This window comes from Panthera tigris, chromosome B1 (assembly GCF_018350195.1).
Source record: "Panthera tigris isolate Pti1 chromosome B1, P.tigris_Pti1_mat1.1, whole genome shotgun sequence".
NCBI classification, from domain to species: domain Eukaryota; kingdom Metazoa; phylum Chordata; class Mammalia; order Carnivora; family Felidae; genus Panthera; species Panthera tigris.
This window is the reverse complement of record NC_056663.1, coordinates 22,992,495-23,011,523: the sequence shown is the minus strand read 5'-3', so window position 1 is coordinate 23,011,523 and position 19,029 is coordinate 22,992,495. Positions and strand designations below refer to the sequence as shown.

The window sequence follows — 19,029 nt, the reverse complement described above, 5'->3', positions numbered from 1 at the left end:
CAGAGCCCGACGCGGGGCTCGAACTCACAAACCGTGAGATCATGACTTGAGCCGAAGTCGGTCGCTCAACCGACTGAGCCACCCAGACGCCCCTACAAATTCTTTTCAAGTGCCTATGGAACATTCTCCAGAACAGATCACTTGGTAGGCCACAAAACAAGTCTCAAATAAAGTCAAAAACATTGAAATCACATCATGCAGTTCTTTTGACCACAGTGCTATGAAACTAGAAATCAAGCACAAGAAAGAATCTGGAAAGAACACAAATACTTCAAGTTTTAATAACATGCTATTAGACAATGAATGGGTTGACCATGAAATCAAAGAGCAAATCAAACATACATGGAGTCAAATGAAAATTAAATCCTAACAGTCTAACATTTTTGGGATGTGGGAAAAGCTGTTCTAAGAGGGAATTTTATAGTAATATCAGCCTACCTCAAAAAAAAAAAATCTTCAACATCTTCACCTCATAACCTGAGGAGCTACAAAAAGAAGAGCAGACAAAGCCCACAGGTAGTAGAAGAAAGGAAATAATAAATATTAGAGTGAAATAAATGAAATATTCTAAAAAAGCAGTAGGAAATATCCGTGAAACCAGGAGCTGGTTCTTTGAAGAGATCAACCAAATTGATACTCCTTTATACAAGCTCATCAATAAAAAAAGAGAGGGGACTCTAATAAATAAAATCAGAAATAACAACTGACACCACAGGCATACAAAGATTTATGAAGGAATGTTATCAGAAATTATATTCCAAAAATTGGACAGTCTGGAAGAAATGGATAAATGCCTATATGGCCTTCCAAAATTAAATCAGGAAGAAATACAAAATTTGAACAGACCAGTTCCTAACAATGAAATTGAATCCATAATCAGAAAACTCCCAACGTATAATATTTCTCTAATTTTTAAACTCTGCTTTTAAAATTATATCATTTCTTTTCATCACTTAAGCAACACACTTTCACTTAAAATATAAGCTTTTTGCATACATATATATGTTAATAATGGATTTTGGTTTATATATCGGTTTATATGGTGTGTGTATATATATATATATATATATATATATATATATATATATATATATATATATATATAATGTTGATATTTCAAAAGAGCTCATAGACATAAAAAGGGTACCCAGGTTATTGTTACTCATTATTTATAACTTGTCCATAACATTGTAAGTTCTTTGTAACCTTTTCTGTGTAGTGAAGCTGATTTTGCACATCCTATATCTTGACTGTAATTTATTTCATTTATTTCATAAACCACTATTGCACATGTTTTTATTTTGGAGTGTTTAAACAGTATTTTGTGCACAGACACATATACATATAATGAGTGATGAGCCACTTCTGTTGAATGTTAATTGATCTTTCTCATGACACTTGTTGGAAATTGGTTAAAAGATCGTATTCGTTGATTTGAGATATGTCAGAAGTATATAGCATATGAAAGTATATAAACTCAAATACAGACTTAAGTTTGTACCCCATCCTTTGTTAATCTAAGGAAAACTTAACATTTTCTTAAAAAAAATTTTTTTTAATGTTTGTTTATTTTTGAGAGAGAGAGAGAGAGTGCGAGCATGAGTGAGAGAGGGCAGAGAGAGAGGGAGACAGAATCTGAAGCAGGTTCCAGGCTCTGAGCTGTCAGCACAGAGCCCGAAGCAGGACTTGAGCTCATGAACTGTGAGACCATGACCCGAGCTGAAGTTGGAAGCCTAACCGACTGAGCCACCCAGGCACCCAAACATAACATTTTCATGGGCAGGAATACTAGTTTTGTTCTTGGAAGAAGAAATTTGGAAATTATTTAAAACATGTCAGTATTGGGACGCCTGGGTGGCTCAGTCGGTTAAGCGTCTGACTTTGGGTCAGGTCATGATCTCACGGTTTGTGGGTTCAAATCCCGCATTAGGCTCTGTGTTGACAGCTCAGAGCCTGGAGCCTGCTTCAGATTCTGTGTTTCCCTGTCTCTCTGCCCCTCCCTTGCTTGCACTCTGTCTCTCTTTCTCAAAAATAAACATAAAAAATATAAAAATGAGCATGTAATTGTTCAGATTTAATTAAAACAGCCACTAATATTTATGTTTCATTGGCATGTTTCACTATGGTGTATAATGACAGTAGCTAGCATTTATTAAATGCCTGCAATGTGCCATGCTCTGAGCGTTTTATATGTGTTATTTCTTTTAAGCACAACTTAATGTGATTTTATTGTGTAGACGAGGTTCAGTTAATTGAACTAATTTGCTCCAAATCATGCAGCTAACAATTGTGCCAGTATTCAAATACACAGTTGACTTCTAAGTTGTATGGTGTAACTAATGACCAGTTTCCTGTGTTTCTCATACTGAGGACAGAAGAGTAAATGCATACCTAGGGGGATCTGGAGGTGTAGCAAGATGCTGCCTGATTGTTCAAAATGTCCATGTGGTATTAGACTTTATATTAAAACATTCTGGAACTTTTCTTTCTATTCCATCATCTGTTAGGTTTTTCCTTTAATTTTTAAAATGTAATTGCCTATTTTTTGTACTTTCAGTTGTTGAAAATAACTATTGCTTCAGGATAGTATACCATGATTCTTGGCATAATATCAAGTCATCCTAAGAGTGCCTAGGATTATTCTGTTTGTGAAATGAGATAGTGACAGGTATAATGCCTTCCGATAGAATCTTTATTCAGAATTCTTACTAGCTTCAGCCATACAGAGCTTGTGTATGGCAAGCAGTTAAACAGTTCATAAACAGTGTGGTGGAATCTGCAAAGTTGGCTTGCCATACTTCCATAGAATTTGCTGGTAAGGAGGCAGGGAGCCCAAATGGATTTAGGTAGTTTCATTTCTCTGGACACAGAAGGCATTATGACCTTCAGGTTCTAATGGGCTCCCCTGTCTCCACCCAGGTGAGTGATAGAGGGGAGGGCCCTGGTAGATGCTGTGCGCTCAGTGAGGCTGTGTCATGGCCGAGGACCATGAGTTTAGGAAACTGTTTTAAAGGAGGCCTGGCTAACCTGTTCAGTCTTTGCCCTGCAGAAGATAGATCTTTATTACTCTGGTTAGGAAACAGATGTGTCCTCTGACCCAGAAGGAAACCTGTCTCTAGCTTCTGAGGCTTGTTTTGCAAACATTACTGCAAAGATATTCTGGAAGAAAAGCTATCCTAGGGCATGCCGATATTGGAGATTTGTTTCCCAAGCACACGCCATCTTGTAACTTCCCTGGCAATTCCAAATATAAGGAGAAAACATAAGGGGGAGAATGATCGGCCAGTCCTTTTCTTGGGTGATTTTAACGATTTCCATTGTCATTTTTGGGTATTTTGGGTATTTTGGGTATTTTGCTCATGGCAGTTTTTCCAGTCTTTTTCTTCTTCTTCTTCCTGAATGCATTATCTGGGTTAGGTGCACTTAGTAAGAGGTGCAGTAAGAAATTCAGCATTATTCCGTTAAAGGAACCTCACTGGCATTGAAATGTTAACCTAGTTCATGGTCACCTGTTACTTTTTTTATGCACTCTCTCCCTCTGTCTCTACCTCTCCTGCTCTCTGTACACTCCAACCCTACCATTAAGAGCTATAGATGTTTAACCTGCTGCAGTCCTCATTGTGGCTCCCCAAAGCATACATTTATGATTTTAAATATAAATATGATGAGGATGGCAAAATTGCACAGGTTATAAAAATGTCAAAAGCATTATTTTTTAAGCACTCGATTTCTTCTGTTTTGTTGTCATCCTGCTCTTATTTCTTCCTCCGTGTGGTTAGACTTCATCAGATTGTCTGTCTTGCTCAGGCTCTTTCTTAAAACCAGAGCTTCTTTTCTGCTTTTAGCAGTTAGGTTATGGTGGGCCCGACAGTAGATGTGGTTTAGTAAAGCATTCAGCTGCCTCTCAGCCTGATGAGAGTAATTTATTTACCGATAATTCTGGTAGCTCTGCCTCACAAAGCCTACTTCAGAGTTCTTACTCACAGGTGTTTCCCTAAGAGTTAGACTAGCACCGTCTCATTCTTCTTCAGAATTTGGGAGGACTTATATGCTGTCTTAGTTCGGGCAGCCGTGACAGAATACGATAGATTGGGTGGACTACAAACAACAGAAATTTATTTTTCACTATTCTGGAGTCTGGAAGTTCCGCTAGGGTGCCAGTATCATTAGGTTCTGATGAGAGCTCTCTACTGGGTTGGAGACGGCTAACTTATTGTAGCCTCACATGGTGGAGAGAGGGCAAGAGAGCTCTCTGGGGTCCCTTTTATAAGGCACTAATCCAGTTCATGAGGGCCCCACCCTCAATACCTAATTACCTCCCAGAAGTCCTTCTTCTTAACACCATCGCATTGGGGGTTAGGATTTCAACATGTGAATTTGGGGGAGGACACAAATATTCAGTCCGTTGCAACCACCTTAGAGAAATCGATCGTGCAAACATTATTGTAAAGCTAGACGTTACGTTTTGTGTCCAAATGGATTTTTATTTAGGTGTGATTGACTTGGAAAACGTTAGAGGGATCAGCCAATTAGGAGCTATTACGTATGCCAAATCTCATACTTCCAGCTGTAGGAATATCTCCTGCTGTGGAGCTAACTTATCCCAGGGTTAGTAGAGACATACCTAGTTTATGCTTCCTTTTATTGTGGTGCTTCAAAGATACTGCATTTCTTTTTCTTTCTTTTTTTTTTTTTAAACAGATTGAAGCTTTATGACAACTCTGCATCCAGACACCATTTTTTTTCCTTAGTAGTGTTTACTCACTTGTCTCTGTTCCATTTCAGTAATTCTTGAATATTTCAGACTTTTTCATTATTATATTTGTTACAGTGATCTGTGATCAGCGATTGTAATTCACTGAAAGCTCAGATTATGGTTAGCATTTTTAGCAATAAAATATTTTTAAACGAAGGCATCTATAATATGTTTTATACATGATGCTAATACATGCTTAACAGACTACAGTATAGTGTAAACATGACTTTTGTATGCAGTGGGAAACCAAAAAATTGATTTGACTTGCTTTATGGTGATACTAGCTTTATTGTGGTGGTCTGAAACTGAACCCACAATGTATCTAAGGTATGCCTTACATATTTTAAAGTTATCTTGAAGGAGAAAAGATAGTTTAACTTCTGGGATTTTTTTTGTTTATTTCTACATAATAATTTTTATTTACATTTTTCTTGCATTTATTGTTTAGAAATGTTCTATACTTTAAGCTTATTCATTAAAAGCAGTAAGTGGTTCTTTAAAAATATATACATTGTCATTTGAAATGCACAATGTATTCGGGTGAATAATTATTGCATTATATTATTTTGCATGCATATATATGTATGTAGTATGTATATAATAATTTTTGCATATATATTAACACTGCATGCATATTATATTTATATATAATTTATATATAATTTATATATATATTTATATATATATTCTGTGTTAGGAAATAACAGGAATTTTGTAAAGTTCATTTTCTTTGTGTTTGATTTTTTTTTTTTAAATTTGTTTATTTATTTATTTATTTAGAGAGGGAGAGAGAGTGAGTCTGTGCCATGGGGGAGGGGCAGAGAGAGAATCCCAAGCAGGCTCCGTGCCTGACTCAGGGCTCAGTCTCCCGAACTGTGAGAACATGACCTGAGCCAAAATCAAGAGTCGGATGCTTTGCTGACTGAGTCACCCCAGCACTGCCTGTGTTTGATCCTTAACACTGTTTTAAAAAGGACAAAAACTACCTTGTGAACTAACCAGCAGAGTATAAAAACAGCTACTGAACTGGAATAATTTGATTTTATTTTGCATTGATTATTCAGAATTGGTTTTCAACTGCAATGGAATCTTTAGATATTAGATTTTATTTAGATATTTTTATTTAGATTTTATTTAGATATTTTATTTAGATTTTATTTAGATATTATTTAGGTTAAATATCTAATATATGTACATATCTTGGTAAGAGGATAGTATATTTTATTTCAAAAATTCTTCTGTGATATACTTCCTTGAAAAATACATAATTCTTATTTTTGGTGGAAATGATATGTTTTTTAGACTTCTCGAAGTTTTATTTAAATTCTAGTCAGTCAACATGCAGTGCAGTATTGGTTTCAGGAGTAGAGTTCAGTGATTCATCACTTACATACATGTGTATGTAAATGCACATGTGCTTCCTAAAAGCACTTTTATCCCAAGATTAAAACAAATTTTAAATCCAGAAAAGGGTTATAAAAGTCAGTGAGAAATGTGTGATTTATATATTAAAATATGTATTAGTTACAGGTGGGTATAGTAGCGACTGAATAAGATTACCAATTTCAGATTTTGAGATTGATCTCAGCATTTTTTTGGTTTTGTTTTCCTGTTGAAATTTATAAACTATTATTTTACTGTGGTTCTTTATTTGAACCCATATAGTGCAAAGATTCCCATTTTAATTTTTCTAAGTAAAAGTTTTCTATTAAAGCAACAAATCAGTTTTGAATGATGTGTGCAGAACTCTTCTTAGCTGTGAGACTAAACTATAAGTTCATGAGTTGATGGACCAGCTTCCTTTTGCTAGGCAATTAGGATTCTGCTGCTTTTTCTATCGGATGTGAAAATAGAGTAAAATATGTTGTTTCTCTTGAAAAATAAAACTTGAACCAGTTTTTATAAAACCTCTTTTATTGTTGTTCCAATAGTTTCCTTTATTGTTACTTGTGTATCCAAATGGGTTTATACATTCATCTATAATGAAGGGCATTTGACTACTTTGATTATACACAATTCCATATTAAGTTTCTAAAAATTCATGTTAACATTTTAAATGGCAATTAAATACTGAAAGATTAAAGAGAACAAAAGTTAAAGATACTGTAAATAGGGGCTACTGGGTGGCTCAGTCGGTTGGTTAAGTGTCCGACTCAGGTTAATTGTTTCGGCTCAGGTCATGGTCTGACAGTTTTGTGAGTTCGAGCCTCGCGTGGGGCTCTGTGCTGGTAGTACGAAGCTTCTTGGGATTCTCTCTCCCTCTCTCTCTGCCCCTGTCCCACTTGTACTGTCTCTGTACTGTACTCTCAAAGTAAATAAATAAACTATAAACATATATATGTGTGTGTGTATATATACATAAAATAAAAAAGATACTGTAAATAACTTGAAAGATAGATACAGGTTATAGGTGACCGTATAATTGACATGAGAATTGGAACACATTAGGGAATGAAAGGGGATGCTCATAATAATTATCCTGTGGTAATAGGAATAATTTATGATTGCTCATGTATATCTGATACAAGTACCCTGAATGATGTTATTTCTTAAGGACAACATAAGTAGTATATTTTGGTTTAGATATTTTTAAAATGTACATTTGCTATTTTGCACAGTGCATCCTAGAGTTAATAATCAAGATAATTTGATTTTATTATGTTAGGACAGTTCAGCTTAGATTTGTTTGAGATAGAAAACAGTTCAGCTTAGATTTGTTTGAGATAGATTTGTTTGAGATATTTTTCATTTGGTCATGCTTTGTCGTTTGTCTATTTTTTATTTATTTATTTATTAATTTTTTTTATGTGTGTTTATTCTTTTTTGAGAGAGACACAAGCGCGAGCAGGGGAGGGGCAGAGAAAGAGGGAGACACAGAATCGGAAGCAGGCTCCAGGCTCTGAGCTGTCAGCACAGAGCCCGACGTGGGGCTCGAACCCACAAGCTGTGAGATCATGACCTCAGCTAAAGTCGGATGCCCAACCAACTGAGCCACCCAGGCACCTTGTCTCTTTATTTTTAGTCTTTATTTGATGAATTATTGTTATCCTTTAATTTTTCCAACATGTTTTTTTTAGTTGTTTGAACATATTTAAATAGCTACATTAAAATCTTTAAGTCCAATATCTGGACCCACTCAGACAATTTTTCTCTTCTTTTTTTTTTTTTTTCCTGTGCAAGGTTTGTACTTTTGTGTTTCTCCACATGTCTTTTTGTTGTTTCTGTATGTTTTTTTTGTTGAAAAGTGAATATCTTAATCAAGTATATTTTAGCAACTCCAGATTCTGACACCTGCCTTTTCCCCCAGTTTACTCTTGTGCTTTTTACTTTTTTTTTTTTTACTTTTTTTTTTTTTAACATTTATTCATTTTTGAGACAGAGAGAGACAGAGCATGAACGGGGGAAGGTCAGAGAGAGACGGAGACACAGAATCCGAAACAGGCTCCAGGCTCTGAGCTGTCAGCACAGAGCCCGACGCGGGGCTCGAACTCACAGACCGCGAGATCATGACCTGAGCCGAAGTCGGATGTTCAACCGACCGAGCCACCCAGGCGCCCCGCTTTTTACTTTTTTAATTGTTTAGTGGCTTGCCTGGAGTGATTCTCTGGAGTCTTATTTCCCTTGTAGTGTTCAACTTTGGATTTTAATGCTCCGTTTTTTGCCTCCTTATTTTTGTTTTTAACCTGGCTAAAAATTGCCGATGATTGGTTAGATTTTGTGATTAAGAGCCCAGACGCAGTAAGCCTTACACCCTTGCAATGTATCTGTGTGTGGTTTGAGGCATGTTTTCAAAATTCAGGGAGTTTTTATGTTTGCCTGGCATTTAACCAGGGATTAGCAGCTGGCAAGTACTTTTTCTAGTTGTTCTGAGTGTAGAGTATAGTGTGTACTTGCAGCTTTCCAGACCACTGGGCGGGGGGTGGGGGGGAAGGGGGGGCGGCGGCGGGGAGGGGGGGAGTTGTTGAGCGCGGTCACAGTAGGGTCCTTTTTGGCAGTATCTTTCCTGAATCCCTTTGTTAAATTTATGACTAGTGTACTGTTTTTCTTGCTACGTCTGGTCTCTAATTTTTTTCTCTAACTGCTTGCTAGGATAAGCTCTATTGTTTAATATAAGACCTCAGGCAGTGCTATGGCACCGCCAATTCTCATGTCTTCCTTTCCTGACAGAGCCTCTGTTTTATTGTCTTGGAACTGGGGATCAGGGGGATCGTGGCCCGTTTCTCCCTGAGAAGTAGCTCAGCTCTATGAGTAGGAGTTAAAAGGGGATTCCCATCCTGGTCTTCTGAGCGTGTCCCTTGCTAGTGTGGAACCTCTACCTTATGCCCTACAGACAGGGGTTGGCAAGGAAAGAGAGCCCTCTCCTCTTCCTTCTCAGACTCATCTGCCCAGAATAGAACTTCTGCAGCTCGTAACTGGGATCGAGAGCAGGAGCAATTTCTGGCTCAGATGCCACACACTTGGTGTTCTTACCAAGATGCTGTAGGTTATCTTGAATAAATGCTTGTCAATTCTTTACATGGCCTTAGGTCAGTTTCCAGAGTTAAAATGCCTGATTTTATGTTTTAATAATCACTTTTGATAATTTTCACCAGTTTCATTCTGTTTTTCTGAGGTAGAGGGTCTGCCAAACTTCTGTAACAGCTGTTCCAGAAATCCTGATTCTAGAAAGCATCTAACAGATACTTTATGCATCTGAGTGACAATGAAATTATCACATGGGAGGGTAAATAACTTAATGCCAGAAACTAGTTTGTGATGAATCTGACCTTGTTTTTTTTTTTTTTTTTTTTTGTTCTGATTTTAGGTTCTACTCATTCCGTAATTACCATAGCTTCTAAATTATTATTAACATAATATCAAAATTCAACTTTGCGATATGGTGGTGCAGTCTGAAACCAGACTGGATAGGATGTGATTCGTAGAGCTGTGAAATCTCTGTCTTCACTGAACACCAGGGCTGATGTGAAAGTCTAGATTCATGTGCCCTCTTCTCTCACTATTCCCTGTGTATCCTTAGCTCTAGGGTGACGTTTCTCCTAGATATGGAAGGTTATTTCTTGTGTTAAGAACATGTGTATATGGTAGCTGTACTGCCCCACTAAAACAGCCCAAGTAAAATTGGTAGTACCTATTAAAATTATTTTGGCTATTTTTTTTTTTTTAATTTTTTTTAACGTTTATTTATTTTTGAGACAGAGAGAGACAGAGCATGAATGGGGGAGGGTCAGAGAGAGAGGGAGACACAGAATCTGAAACAGGCTCCAGGCTCTGAGCAGTCAGCACAGAGCCTGATGCGGGGCTCGAACTCACATACCGCGAGATCGTGACCTGAGCCGAAGTCGGACGCTTAACCAACTGAGCCACCCAGGCGCCCCCTTGGCTATTTCTAATAAATGACATAACAATATTTTTTTTAATGGGATAATAATACCCATAATCTCTACTCTCTTAAATTTACTCCTTTTTGCGTTTTTTTTATTAGAGTATAATTGACCTAATGTGTATTAGTTCCACGTGTACAACATAATGATTCCACAAGTTTATACGTTATGTAGTACTCATTTCAAGTGCAGCTGCCATCTGTCACCATACAATGCTGCCATAAGCTATTACAGTACCATTGACTGTATTTGTTATGCTGGGCTTTTGATTCCCTTGACTTATTCATTCTGTAACTGGAAGCCTCTATCTCTCACTGCACTTAACCCATCTTGCCCATCTCCTAGCCCCCCACCCCTCTGACAACAATCAGTGTGTTCTCTGTATGCCAAGTGAAATAAGTCAAGACTGAGAAGGCTAAATACCATATGATTTCACTCATGTGTGGAATCTAAAAGCACCACCAACAAATTTTTTTTGAGTTAAATCATATACAGTCGACATGTTGAAGCTAAAGTGTTTACCTGCTGATGAAACTAAATGTAATAATATTTGAAAGGTAATCAAGATTATTCTGCTTTCTCAGGATTGAGTTGGCTATTTGTGGTTTCTGTTGTTCTGTATGAGTTACAGTATTGTTTTTTCTGTTTCTATTTAAAAATGCCATTGGAATTTTTTTACTTAAAAACATTTTTTTAAATGTTTGTTTTTGAGAGAGAGCGAGCGAGAGAGAGTGTGCGAGTGAGCGGGGAGGGACAGAAGGAGAGGGAAACACAGAATCTGAAGTAGGCTCCAGGCTCTGAGCTGTCAGGCTAGAGCCCCATGCGGGGCTCAAACCCAGGAGCCACGAGATCATGACCTGAGCCAAAGTTGGATGCTTAATTGACTGAGCCACCCAGGCACCCCTTTATAAAATTTTTTAATGTTTATTTTTGAGAGCAAGCATGCCTGGGTCAGAGGCAGAGATAAAGGGGGACAGAGGAAGCCAGCTTTGCCCTGATAGCAGCAAGCCCAGTGCGGGGCTCCAACTCATGAACTGTGAGATCATGACCTGTGCCGAAGTCGATGCTCAACTGAGTCACCCAGGTGCCCCACTGGAATTTTGATAGAGGTTGCTTTGAATCTATAGATCACTTTGGGTAGTATGGACATTTTAACAGTGTTAGGTCTACCAGTCCATGTGAACAAGATGTCTTTCCATTTATTTGTGTGTGCTATCTTCAATTTCTTTCATCAGTGTTTAGTAGTTTTCACTATACAAGTCTTTTACCTCCTTAGTTTATTCCTAAGTATTTTGCTCTTTTTGGTGTTACTGTAAATGATACTGTTTTTCTAATTTTCTTTTTTAGATGGTTTATTGTTAGTGTATAGAAATGCACAGTATTGATGAGAATGCAAAATGGTGTAGCTACTATGGAAACTGTATGGAGGTTCCTCAAAAAATTAAGACTATAACTACCACATGATTGAGCAATTCAAGTTCTGGGTATTTATCCAAAAGAATTGAAATCAGAATCTTGAAGAGGTATCTGCACTCCCATGTTGATTGGAGCACTGTTCACAATAGCTAAGATGTAGAAAAAACTTACTCAATGACAAATGTATGGATAAAGAAAATATGGTATATACATTCATTCAGCCTTGAAAAAGAGGGAATATGTGACAACATGAATCAGCCTTGAAGATGTTATATAGTAAGTTAAATACTAGTCACCAAAAGACAAATACTCCACTCATGATGAGGCATCTAAAATAGTCAAATTCCATAGAATCCAAGAATAAAGTGGTCATTGCCAGCTTCCTGGGAGAGGGAGAAGATGGGGAGTACTAATTAACAGGCATAACATTTCAGATAAGCAGCATGAATAGATTCTAGAGATCTGCTACACAATATTGTACCCGTAGTCAACAAGAATGTATTATATACAATTAAATTTAAAAAAAATTAATGTTTATTTATTTTTGAAGGAAAGAGAGAGCGTGAGCAGGAGGGGCAGAGAGAGATGGAGACACATAATCTGAAGCAGGCTCCAGGCTCTGAGCTGTCAGCACAGGGCCTGACGCAGGGCTCGAACTCATGAACCGTGAGATCGTGACCTGAGCTGAAGTCGGTTGCTTAACTGACTGAGCCACCCAGGTGCCCCATACACTTAAATTTTTAAGTGGATCTCATGTAGTGTTCTTACCATGATAAAATAATTTTAAAGGTTATCTCTCTCCCCAAAAGATGATTCTAAACACCAACTGGAAATTATTGTGCATGAAGCAAAATCTGACAATGTTGTTGCATTAAGATACAACCTACACTGTGTTTCCTTACATCTCTAAATGTGTCTTCTGACTTTGTAGTCAGGAAGGATTAAGTAATGCCAATTGAATAGATTTAACAGCAGTGAACATTTCTGGTAGGAGGAGGAGCCATTGCTGATGTGGTTTCCCTTTTGCTGTGACCTTATATTCCTTCCAAACCTAGGAAGTTAAAGAGGAAATTGATTTTTTGAAGATACTTTAGAATTTCTCTATAGCATCTCTTGATTCTCTTGATCTTGTGATCCTAATTTGAGTTACAACTGAAGATTAGGCATAGCGCCCTGAAGTTTTTGGTAGATTTTTAAGCTTCATTGTTTAGGAACTTGACATTTAAGAAGGTGAAAATGTTTTTAAAAATTCAGTAAAAAAAAAGGAGCACTGAGTAATGTATAAATTGTTGAATCACTGTATTGTACACCTGAATCTAATATAACACTGTATGTTAACTATATTGGAGTTAAAAAAAAATCCAGTAGTGAATAGGGTAACTATTCTTCCATGTGATTATACACACACATTTCAGATAAAGTTCCTTACCGCTATGAAGATTATGAACAGTGGATCTGTTCCTTTTATTTGTCAAACACTTAAGTAGACTGCCATGACAGACATTGTTTTTAGGTACTTTATAAATATAAATTGAGTGCTCTGATAATCTAATTGTAATCCATTAAACTTAATATTTAATCATAATAATTATAAGACTTGGTACCATTAGGAATTCTAAGTTGTGTTCTTTTTTTGTTTAAGCATTTATAGTCACTTTGTAATTAAATGAAGAGCAACTAAAACTCTCTTTAGATTTGAAAGCTCTAGCCAATGCAGAGAAGATTGACATAGATGGTAAAGAGTGAAAACCATGTTACATGGGTGAATATTGAAAATAATTTGGCAAGTTTAACTTAAAAAATGAAAGACAACTGCTCATTATTATTCCCTTTAAGTATTTAGAAACGTATGTTCTATGGTTAAGCCTTATTCTTTGTAGCTCCAGAGGGCAAAATTAGGTTCAGTGGCTGGATATAACATGGGTAAATATATACTCTTAATATAAGAAGGAATTTTAAAGTATTATCACTGTTTTGAAATGAAATATCCCTGCTGAGATAGCAAGCTAATTTTTATTAAAAGTATTGACCTTCAGGGGTGCCTGGGTGGCACAGTTGGTTGAATCCAACTCTTGATTTTTGGCTCAGGTCACTATCGCCTAGGGTCGTGGGGTTGAGCCCTGTGTCAGGCTCCTTCGTAAGTGTGTAACCTGTTTGAGATTCTCTCTCCCTCTGCCTGTGTCCCCTGCTTGCACTCTCTCTTTGTCTAAACAAGCAAAAAAACTATGGACATTCTGTCATCAATTGTCAGGATACTGTACATGTGTATTGTATGGGAGGTTTAATTAAATTACAACTACTCCAATGCTAATTATATTCTTTTGTGAAGGGAAGTGGTGCTGAATTATTTTTTACAAAAGGGATTTTTTTTTTGGTGTCTTTCTTGGGGAACTCTGGAAAAGACAAGAGTCGTGAGCCTTTTATATAGTTTAAACCAAAAATATGTCTTATTTGAGAAGAGACTTCTCTTAAATGATTAGGATACATTTTTAGGAAGGAAAAATCAGGAATGGGAAGAAGAAAGGGGTAAATCACCTTAGTAAGCAGATGTGCTGAATCAAATCTCATGACAAGTGGTGTAAGTAGATTGCCCTTTCTACTAAAGGGGTGGGAGTTTGCAAGAAAATGCTCTTAAAAACAGATACTTACATGAAATGTGATCAAATGCATTGGTACACTGTAACATTTCTGTGGGAATTAAAAATAGTTAGATGCTTAGTCAATGTTAAACGTTTAATTTTAACATATTCTCAATTGTGAACCTCATAAACATATTATCATTAATTTGAGTGGATAGAGGACAAATGTTTTGATATGCCAGTGAGTAGTTTTAAAATTATTAATCAGAACTAAAGACAAACTGATGAAGGAAGATAAGAGTTTTGTTTTGTTTTGTTTTGTTTTGTTTTTGCATTATAAAAGTGGGAAAAGATTTCACTTACATGTCCTAATTGTCTTATAGTTCTTTTATGTTTTTTTTGAAAGTTTATTTGTTTTTGAGAGACAGCATGTGTGAGAATGAGCGAGGGAGAGGGCAGAAAGACAGGGAGAGAGAAAATTCCAAGCAGGTTCCACGCTGTCAGCACAGAGCCTGACGTGGGGCTTCATCCCATGAACTATGAGGTCATGACTTGAGCCGAAATCAAGGGTTGGATGCTTAACCGACTGAGCCACCCAGGTGCTTTGTCTTTTATGTATTTTGATTAAGTTATTGCTTGTTCGTTAAATCTATACTAGCACTATTGAAGGTATTTACAGGTTTATGTAAATCTAAAGGTGAAGAAAGTATGTCCTATTCAGAGATTCTGTTTAGTGAGAGAGACCAATATAAATACTAAGAACAACAATATCATAAGTGCTAGGTTCATTCACCTGATGATCTGATAAGAATAAGTCCATGGCTGTGCATGGTAAGAATTGAGAAAGCTTCAGAGTTAGGAAATTGACTGAATTTAGTTTTGACTAGTGAGGAGTTTGATGTGCTGATAAAAGCATTTGTTTGAATCTGGACTGGGTTGGTGGTGGTGGTGGTAGTGGTGGTGATGGTGAAGGGAGGGGAATGGAGAATCTCAGCTGGTGAGAACAGCACTCACAAAGGTACAACAATCTGAAAGTATGAGTTCAGGGAATTTCAAATAGTGAGTTTTGCATTTGCATAAGGCATTTTCCATTTGCGTTTGGCACTAATGTGAGGTGAGGATGGATAGACATCAATGGAAGCCAACTCTTGAAGGGTGTTAAATGCTATACAAAGTGTTGGAAATTTACATTGTAGGAGATGCGAAGATATTGAAGGATAATACACAGATGTGTGAGGCGCTACATCTATCTGCATTTAGAAAGATAACTCAGTAGTATAGAATAGATTTTGGGTTGGAGGTATTTTTTAAATATGACATTCTTAGAATAAAGACCGATCAGAGCTATAAAAGTACTAGTTTCGGAGAGATAATGAAAGGCTACTGATCCTATGGTGAAAGGAATGGAGAGAAAGGGGATAGAGCGAAATGTTTTAGGAGATGGAATGGCTGCTAGGGAATAGGAATAGAAGAGACTGGGGACTGGAGAATGGATTTTATGTTTCTGGCGTAGGCAGCTGATTATTCCCTGGCATTAATAGTACAAGTGTGGGTGGTATATTTGGGTACACATGATTTCAACTTTAGACACATGGAAATTTCATTTAAGGTTCAGGAGAGAGGTATAGACTTGGAATCCATAATTGGTGTTATAGATGTGTAAGTTGATAAAGCCATGAATGTAGATGAGATCACCCAGGGAATTCATATAGGATGAGGAGACTAGATGGCCAGGAGCAAAACAGAATTCTGGGAGGAAAAAAAACCAAAACCAAAAAACAGCGAAGAAGGCTGTAAAAATTAGGGTGGAGTGAGGAAACTAGGGGACGTTGGTGTGTCAGAAACTGGGAAAAACATTTTAAGGAGGAAGTGACTAATGGTGCCAAATACTATGTTTAGTAAGGTAAAGCCAGAAAAGTATCCACCAGATTTGCTAGGTCATTTTTAGTTTGTCAAGAACACTTTAAGTACGGAAGATTGGATGTTCTGGGTTAAGAAGTGAACTCAAGGCAGAAACAATTGGACAGATGACTTTTTAAAGAGCAGGAGGTGGGGAAGAACACAGTTAATTCGAAGTAAACAGGAGTTCAAATGACAAGCGTTTTGTTTTTTATGGGAGAGGCTAGAGCTGGTCTATCGGACAAACATCAGTAGAATCCTGTAATCTACCCTGAAGATCTGAAGGTGGGTTAGTAGAAGGCTAAATGATTAATCAAGGTCCTAGAATGATTGATTTCTGGAACACAAGTAAAGGGGCTACCTCTGACCCTGTGGGACACATACCTCTCTGAATCTAGGGTAATTAGTGTGGATGTAAATAATTTAGGGAAGAGAAATTGAAGAGGTTTATGTAACATGGCTTCACTTTTTGCCATGAAGTAGGAGGTAAGTCAGCGTAGCAAATGTTATAGATTGTCCAGGGCCAAACACCGCTATTGCTGTGGAGCCAGGGCTGACATGGAGAGGTAGCTGGGGAGCAGAGTCCATAGATGATTGGCTTGGTAACCGGCATCAATGAAATGTAGTGGTTCTTAGAGTAATCTTTGGGCCAGCAGCTTCACCATTACCAGGAGCTTGTTAGAATGAAAATTCTTGGGCCACGCTGACCTTTTGACTTTAAATCTCTTAATTTGAAAAACGAAGCCTCCCTAGTAATTCTGAAGCATGCTGAAGTTTGAGAACTGCTGCTGTTTGGGGGATTGCACTTTGAAAAACACTGCTTTTATTACTACCAAGTATTTCCTGACTCTCACAACCCTTTTTTTCTAACGTAGCAACTATTTTTCATCTTGTGCTGAAACAATTATTTAATAGAAACTTTGTGATAAACTGTATGTTCGGATTTTATTACTTATGTACTGGTTTACTGGTAAATATGGTACAAACTGAAGCTAATGGAAATGTTTGTGGACTTTGTTCCTTACACTGTTCTGTCTATATCTGTCCTGATCTTGAGTTTATTTAAAAAAATACGCCTGTATCAGCTTGCCATAAACGTTTCCCGTTTATTGTATTGTCATAGCATTTGATTTTATTACTATTTGTCTTTTATGTTAAAAGAAAAGGACCTGCCATTCATACTTAAATGATGCCCCCATGGTTTTCGAGTAGCCCTTATTAAAGGTACATGCATCTTATTTCACTCTGCTCCCCAGAAACATACTAAAAGGAAGATGTGTCTCAAAGTAGGCTTTTAAGTTCTTGAATAGAGTAAGGAAAGTTGTAGAGCAGTTTTGCTCATGGCCTTTAAAATAGAATTGATATTTAGATAACTGAGTCTCTCAAATGAACTGTATCGCCAAAGATGTTATAAATTGACAGTGTTTGTGGCATAATTATTTGTAAATGCTCTGTTTATATCACTCTTTAAAAAGTGTTCTAACGCCATTAAGTGTTTGAGTTTCTTTATTATAATTGACTTTATTATTTTCAAATCAACATAATTGCTAAGGTTTTGTCTCAGAAACAAAATTTTTTCCCCCAGTAGCTAGTCTTAGGTTGCTAGTAATTTGACCATTGCTATTCAAAGTGTGCTTCATAGATTAGCAGCATCAGTTTAACTGCAACAGTTTGGACTCATACTAGAGATATTTTCAGAATCTACAATTTAAGTAGGTTATCCATATGCATATTAAAGTTTGAGAAGCATGCCTTTAGAAAATAGAATAGGATAAGATTAGAATCTGAGTTGGTTTTGGTAAATCGATCAGTTAGAAACTGAAAATTAATAAAGGCCAACCTCACTAACATAGAGTTGCTAGGCCATCATGGGGAGCAAGGGTTGCGGGGGGGGGGGGGGGGGGGGGTCCTACCATTCAACTGTCAATTATAGGAAGAATTGTTAACAACAGACTCCAGCAGTCCTGTCAATTACCTACCCCAATGAAAGAATTCTCAACAGGAAAGAATCAATTATAGTCCTCAATAGGGAGGGAGCTACGTTGCATCATCTGTAAGAAATTGGCTACCCCTGCAACTCACTGAGGGAGAAAACATCATCACCCTGAACTCTTGCTTTTTTCCAATGGAGTTTCCTTCAAAACAACCTCTCTCGACTTCCTCCTCCTCCTATTCCTCTCCTTTGCCTATGATTGTGCCTTAGCTTGCTTGTCCCGAGTTGCACTTTTCTGCTATTTCCAAATCCAGTGTTGCTGGTAAAATATTTTGGTAGTTTTATTGTAAAGGGTAACAAAACATAATGGTGAGGTTAGGAAAGAAAAGTGTAGTGTGGAGCAGAGTTAATTTAACATAAGGTCATTAGTGGGTAATTAAAAATTAAATTTTAAATTAACATTAAATTTACTCTGAGATAGAAAATAAGCCCGCTGCCACATTGGGATTCTTAAGTGTAGTGTGCTGGACCACTAAGCTCATGTTCTTACATCCTGTATTTATTAGGTCGTATTAAAATTCTATGTATAATTCCAGGCTTTGCAGCTTTAGATGACTTGGACAGTATGTGTAAATTTGAATTGAAAGTTTCGAAACTGATAATGAAATTGGAAAGGAACAGTAAAAAAAAAAAAAAAAAAAAAAAAAAAAAAAAAAAATTAAAACACCTTTATAAATGCTTAAAAAGAGATGAAAAAATGCAGGTTTGAGTATTTTCTTCTTGGTGGCCCACTTAACTACCACCGTCATCATCTTACAAGTAAACAGTCTTAGATAATGTAAGCAATATAGTCAGTGTCCCACCTTGGATTCATGATTGAGATAAGACATGATTTGAATTCTTCTGACTTTTATAAAAGTTGGGAAAAAAATTATTTCCATGTATGAGCACAAGAGTATAAAAATATCATTATTTCAAACAAGGATAGATGAGGAAAGAACTTAAAACTTAAGTTTTATTTAAGGTAAACTTGTTCGTGTTGGTTGGATAAATTTCACTTCATAA

The 19,029-nt window shown here is 36.8% G+C and overlaps 1 protein-coding gene across 6 annotated transcripts in view; it reads left to right on the top strand.

The window, feature by feature from the left end:
* Positions 1 to 19,029, top strand: part of TUSC3 (tumor suppressor candidate 3) — a 270,582-nt gene that overhangs the window by 49,029 nt on the left and 202,524 nt on the right. For 5 of the 6 annotated variants that reach the window (XM_042983060.1, XM_042983061.1, XM_042983056.1 and 2 more), the window contains exon 1: positions 2,881 to 2,919. The exons of the other annotated variant lie outside the window; for it this stretch is intronic. In XM_042983060.1, the coding sequence (XP_042838994.1) occupies positions 2,896 to 2,919 (24 nt within the window). In that variant the 5' untranslated portion in view covers positions 2,881 to 2,895. Of the gene's footprint in view, positions 1 to 2,880; positions 2,920 to 19,029 lie in introns of those variants that run through there. 6 annotated transcript variants of the gene reach the window in all.